Below are 6102 nucleotides of genomic sequence, written 5' to 3'. Positions count from 1 at the left end.
TTTCTACATATAAACGAAATGATGTTTCGATTTGATAGTTATTACGTGAAAAAAAATCTTAGTTGGACAAAGATTTGTTTGATCTATGGCTTAAACAAAGACTCTAATGTCTAATTTCTTATGAGCCCATAATTGATCCTCGGATCTTCCATGGAAAGCATAACCCTCTTACAAGAAATCAGATAAGACCACGTCCTAAGCTTGTAATTCTCTTGCAATCCCTGTATAAATAGATGGTTGACCTAGATTATAAACCCCGAAGTTCAAACAATCTAATACCCTATAGATTTCTCAATTTGTTAGGTTTATACCAATTCACTGCTAATCAGACATTGTAATAAGCCACTCAAAATTAATTCATGAGGCATGCCAACATCCCAACTTCAATCCAACATCTAGATTCTTAAATAGGGCTAAATGTTTTCCTTAAGAAGACATGAGTGGGTTACCATTAATTCTGAAAGTGTAAGGAAGATTCATGTTGTTTGTTGACTCCATTAAATCCATGTTCTGAACAAAAGCGTTGTATCGCTACACAAGCTCGCTGATCGAACTGTACTTCTTGTCATAACTGCACAAAAAGATCTAATCCAAAATATTGTTAAATAACCAAATCAAATACAATTAATTTAGCTATGCAGAAAAAGATTGAGACAATTGGGCAAAAGAAAATGAAATCGAATTAAACACCCACATAACTATAAGTTTGATTGACAGAACTAATCATACGAAAAGACATCCAAACCAAATACCCAAGATAGATTATTAAATAGGGAATAGGAAAATGCGACCAAATCAAATACTCACAAACCTATAAGTTTGAAAGCTCTAAATTGAGCACAAGAAAAACTAACCAAGTAAACACCCACAAGATTATAGTTTTGATTGATAGGTATAATTGGCCATAGAAAAATGTAAACCAGAGAGAAAACTCTGCAAACTATAAAGCTTTGGGGGAGGTTCACAATAGCTTAAACGCATCATTTCCCAGTTCACTAAATTTATCAGTGACCATGTCAATATAATCGCTACCATCGAAGGCAGTTACAGCAACCATGAAATAATACTATGAAGATACAAGTGATATTGTGGTTTCGGAAAGCTTCGACAATCCAACGAATATGTTGCTACCTGCAATGAAGATCAGTTATGAAAAGCTTCTCACTTCGTAAACCCTAACAAACCCACCACCTAAGATTTTAGTCTACAGTTAAATTTGGAGGAAAATGACACTAAATATTGCTACGAATTAACTATTGAGTGCTGCAAAAAATTACATAAGACAGAAAAAAGATTACAGTTGGGTTAAAAGTTTCCAGAAATCTTTCCCAAAGCAGATCTGGGGTTTTTCCTCTCATCCTTCTTTCTTTCCAAACCTACACACAAAAAAAGCCACCGAAGCACTGAGCTTGTTTAATTTACCATTCATCACTTCTCCAAGATTTGTGCAAGGGACACATGTCAAAATCTAAGCCAAACAATCAAGAAGCCACCTGCCGCTCACCGGGAAAAGTGACTGGTCACCGAAAAGCAACAATTGCTGGATTGTCTTACACTTCGACGAGCAAAAAGCCCCCACTAAAAGCCTATCGACTTAATTAATTAGAAGAAGAAGAAATAAATATACAGAAAAAAAGATCAATGGTATAATAAATAAAACTTTCAATGCCATTATTAAATTGACAGATGGTATTTGTGAAACCTTTGGAACGCTACGCAAGAGGAAAACATTACCCACAACTTTTGTTTTTGGCTTCAATACAGTTAGGCGACCATTGAATTTGATGGCCTCTTGGAGGTGACGCTGCTCTGTCAAGGGGAAGCTCTCTTGGAACTCACGCTATCCTTTCAAGGGACTTCATGGGAAATATATTCTTAAGCCTGCTTTTTACAGTTACCCTGTTTATTCAACTGAACAGTAATAGTGGTGCTCGAGATACTCTTTCGCTGGGTGCCTCGCTTACTGGAAATCAGACAATCATTTCAAAGAATGGCACATTTGAGTTGGGATTCTTCAGCCCAAATGGAAGCAAATGGTATATTGGCATCTGGTATGCCAAAATTCCAGAGAAGACGTATGTTTGGGTGGCCAACAGGGAGACTCCAGCGAGAAACCGGTCAGGCGTTATGAAGCTGTCACGAGAAGGTAATCTGGTATTGTTCGATGCAGAGGGCGCATCTCTTTGATCCTGTAGATACCTTGTTGCCCGGGATGAGGTTCGGTGGACAGCAAAAGTTAGTCTCTTGGAAAAGCTCATTGGATCCTGCTCCTGGGCTTTTTGCCCTACACATGGATCCGTCTGGTGCAAAACAATTTGTTCTGACATGGAACAATTCTGTACACTATTGGACGACTGGAACTTGGGACGGCAAAATTTTCAGTGGAATTCCAGAAATTGCAGACAAACAACTTTTCAATGTCAGCGTTGAAGGTAATAGCTCTGGTTTGTATTTCACTTATATGTTGGTTCCTAACTTCAATGCACTCGCAAGGTACGTCGTGACTACGCTCGGACAAGGGCAACAATCTTCATTCGAAAGCAGTGGTTGGAGCATGTTCTGGTCTGTGCCCAGAGATGCATGCGACGTATATGGTACCTGTGGTGCGTACGCAACCTGTGACTCCAGAAATCTTCCGCTCTGCAGCTGCGATGAAGGCTTCTAACCCACAGACGATCGCGCCTGGCTTTCGCAAGATTGGGCGTCCAGTGGCTGTGTTCGGCAGAGCCCGTTAAACTGCAGCACTGACCGATTCATCGACAATGGTGTAACTTTGCCTGATGATGAGGCTTCCTCATACGCTGCATCCACAAAGAAAGATTGCCAGGAAGCCTGCCTCCGCAACTGTTCGTGCACCGCGTTTGCTTTCAATCCGCCTTCAGGGGCGTGCCAAGTCTGGTCTGGAGATTTGCTAAACATGCGCAACTCTACTTCATCAAAAATCAATTCAAATGTCTTCATTAGAGTAAGTGCTTCTCAACTTCCAATGAAAAGCAAAACCACAAGTATTGTAGGCGTCGTGCTGGGTATCGTTGGTGCACTCACCGTTGCCCTGGGTATCTGTTCAGTTTTAATTTGGCGGAGGCATCAGCAGCGGTCGATGGACAGGCCTGCAGATTCCTCGGACTCTTTTCTGAGAATGTTTAGTTACAAGGAGTTGAAAATTGCAACAAGGAATTTCAGGTCTAAGTTGGGGAGCGGAGGATCCGGCTCAGTGTTCAAAGGATCTCTACAAGACGGTACGCTTGTGGCCGTTAAAAAAATGCAGGGGTCAAGACAAGATGAGAAACAATTTTGGGCGGAAATCAGTTCTCTGGGAAACATACAACATGTGAATTTGGTCAGGCTGCGAGGGTTTTGTGCACAAGGATCAAAACGGTTACTGATTTATGATTACATGCCCAACGGATCTCTCAATTCCCTCCTGTTCACAAGTAATTCCACGAGTAAGAAAAAGGTACTCGACTGGAAGACCCGATTTGAGATTGCATTAGGCACCGCCAGAGGATTACTCTACCTCCACGAGGAATGCAGAGGTTGCATCATTCACAGCGATGTGAAGCCCGAAAACATTCTGCTGGACGGTGATTTATCACCGAAGTTGGCCGACTTTGGGTTGGCAAAGCTTATGGGTAGAGATTTAAGCCGCGTTCTAACCACTACAAGAGGAACGAGAGGTTACTTGGCTCCAGAATGGATCTCTGGTCTTCCCATCACTCCCAAAGTTGATGTCTACAGTTTTGGTATGACACTCTTGGAAATCATTTCTGGGCGAAGAAATCTAGACTTAACCGTGCAAGATTCAAGTTTGTATTATTTTCCCTCGTTTGCTGCAACTCAAATTCAACAGGGGAAGACGATTAATATTGTGGAGGAGGGTATTGCAGAGGCGGCAGACATGGAAGAGGTGGGAAGATCATGTGTTGTAGCATTGTTATGCATTCAAGAGGATGACGAAGTGAGGCCCAGTATGAGACAAGTGGTGCAAATGCTGGAAGGGAAGATGGAGCCTCGAACTCCACATGTTCCAAGCTCTCCTCTGACGGACAACGATGGAGACCAAAGCAATAGTAACAGCTATAGTGACTGAAATGTTACTAGTTAGAATAATGTAGAGGTATGCTATTTAAGCTTAAACTTAAGTTGCTAGGTAAATTCAATTTTGAGTAGTCAATAAATTTATGTAAGTCATCATTTTATTTATGTTCCATATCTAAGAAACAATCATAATATTTTGTATTTTATATTTTATTTAAGAATTAATTTTCAAAATAATATTATTATTATAATGTTTATGTTTATAATTAAAAATTATCATCATTTTATTTTATTTTTTAAAGATAAATGTATCTCGTGAGAGTTATAAATTAGTGAGGTTCTAAATGGGGTACTTCATTATCATTAGAGAAATCAATAATAAAAACACGATAGAGTTTGATTCTTGGTGGCAAATAAATTTTATTTGTATTTGAATTTTATATTTAATTTAAAACTTATTTTTCTAAATAATATCATTAATATAATTTATTTTTTTTAAAGGTAAATGGTTTGTGTGAGAGTTATAAATTGGCGAGGTTACAAATGGAGTACAACATCTTTATATGAGAACTCAACAATAACATCACAATGGTGTTTGAATCTTGGTGGCAAGATTTAAAAAACCTCTATTTAACCATCATAATTTATGTGTTTTTAAAATATGTCTATTTAATTGTCACACTGAAAAAGTGTTATAAATAATGCAAAAATATCTCATGTGATAAATATGTTTAAATATTTATTTTATAAAATATATTGCTAACATGTAATTATAAAACTAACATAACTAACATATATGATCCTTTACTATTAACAAGTTAACCAAATTGACGGTGTGCGAGAGAGGAGGAAGGAGTGGTAGGGTTTTGGATGTAGTAGAGGAAGCAGATGAAGATGGTGATGGTGACCCAAATGGGATTGGGTCTATTGCTTGGTTGGTTTTGGGACTTTGCTTTGCCTTGTGTTTCTCCTTGGGGTTTGTGGAGGATGTGTCTTCTAGAGTTTCCTTCTCTCATTGGTGTTTTCCTCTCAACCTGCCTGAGGGAATTGATCCTTGTTGGCCCCTTATTAGGTTGGTGCAGGAATAGCAGTTTTCTTGCTCCACTGTTGTCCCCCTTTAGATCAATAAGGGTTTTTGTCTTTTTGGTTTTGTCTCTGGCCTTTGCCATTCTCTCTTGGTGTACTTGGCTCTTGGAGCCCCACCCTCTGTTGGGTACTTCCCTTTGGGTCTATGCCTACCCTCTTCTAGTGATCTATGGTGTTGTTGGGGTTCTTTGTAGGGAGTTCTTTCTATAATTGGGGTTGTGTCCCCTCTCTTTTGTTCCCCTCTAGTTTCATTTGGATTTCATTTGTGTTGAGTTATATAGAGGGTGTCTCTAGTCATAGTGTGCAAGGATCCTTTGCCCCTTGGTCACTTGGTGCTCCTATTGGTAGCGATTGTTGTTTATGTTGGGTTTGGTGGCTAGTGATTATATTTCAAATTGTCATTAGGCCTTATTCCTATGGTTTTTCTAATAAAGGAATCCCTCCTCTCTACTTGAGTGCTAGTGCTGGTTTCTTTGCTTGTTGTAGGGGTGTGTGTGTGGGAGGGGGGGGGGGTGGGGGGGGGAATCTGTTTGCGGTAGAGATTTTATGTTCTTTTTTGTTTAGCACAGGATGCCTAGAGCAAGTCCCTTTGTGACCCTCCCTTTGATCTATAGTCCCATCTTCTTCACTCCTTTGGAATGTGGGTGGAGGATTGTGTTTCATTTCTCTTCTACTATTGTGGGGTTTTTAGTGTTCCTTTGGGCTACTTTGACTGCCAAGCCTTACTCGGTTGCTGATCGTTGTTTCATCCTTTGGTTTACCCTTATTTTTCTACAAAGTTTTGTTGATGGGATCAGTATCCCATCATGCAATGCCTTGCTTTTGTACAACACACCACATGCCACTGGTATGGAATAAACCTCCCAATAGATGGACCAACCTACAAGCAACTATCATTTAATATTTTAGCTCTCATATCATTTGAGAACCAAGAATAATAGTCAATATGCAAACTACAAATCATTCCAATAATCGAAA

General features: G+C 39.4%; 2 protein-coding genes across 2 annotated transcripts; both read left to right on the top strand.

Moving 5' to 3' along the window:
• The first annotated feature begins 1759 nt into the window (after positions 1-1759).
• Positions 1760-2205, top strand: LOC131874509 (putative inactive G-type lectin S-receptor-like serine/threonine-protein kinase SRK). The gene has a single exon (XM_059217920.1). The coding sequence runs from the start codon at positions 1861-1863 to the stop codon at positions 2185-2187; it is 327 nt and encodes a 108-aa protein (XP_059073903.1). The 5' UTR covers positions 1760-1860; the 3' UTR covers positions 2188-2205.
• Positions 2206-2212: 7 nt separating this feature from the next.
• Positions 2213-4112, top strand: LOC131061758 (G-type lectin S-receptor-like serine/threonine-protein kinase At2g19130). Its single transcript, XM_057995583.2, has 2 exons — positions 2213-2603; positions 2673-4112. The coding sequence occupies exons 1-2, from the start codon at positions 2213-2215 to the stop codon at positions 4088-4090; spliced, it is 1809 nt and encodes a 602-aa protein (XP_057851566.2). The 3' UTR covers positions 4091-4112.
• The last annotated feature ends 1990 nt before the right edge of the window (positions 4113-6102 follow it).

The sequence above is a fragment of the Cryptomeria japonica genome, chromosome 3, assembly GCF_030272615.1.
Source record: "Cryptomeria japonica chromosome 3, Sugi_1.0, whole genome shotgun sequence".
In the NCBI taxonomy this organism is placed as follows: Eukaryota; Viridiplantae; Streptophyta; class Pinopsida; order Cupressales; family Cupressaceae; genus Cryptomeria; species Cryptomeria japonica.
This window is presented reverse-complemented; position numbering and strand designations above follow the sequence as displayed.

What these genes read in the sequence shown, in the direction of transcription:
- LOC131874509 (XM_059217920.1), top strand. Translation starts at nt 1,861, where the DNA reads ATGGGAAATATATTCTTAAGCCTGCTTTTTACAGTTACCCTGTTTATT.
- LOC131061758 (XM_057995583.2), top strand. Translation starts at nt 2,213, where the DNA reads ATGAGGTTCGGTGGACAGCAAAAGTTAGTCTCTTGGAAAAGCTCATTG. An exon ending in CGACGTATATGGTACCTGTG is followed by an intron (nt 2,604 to 2,672) that starts GTGCGTACGCAA and finishes TCTAACCCACAG; the next exon opens with ACGATCGCGCCTGGCTTTCG.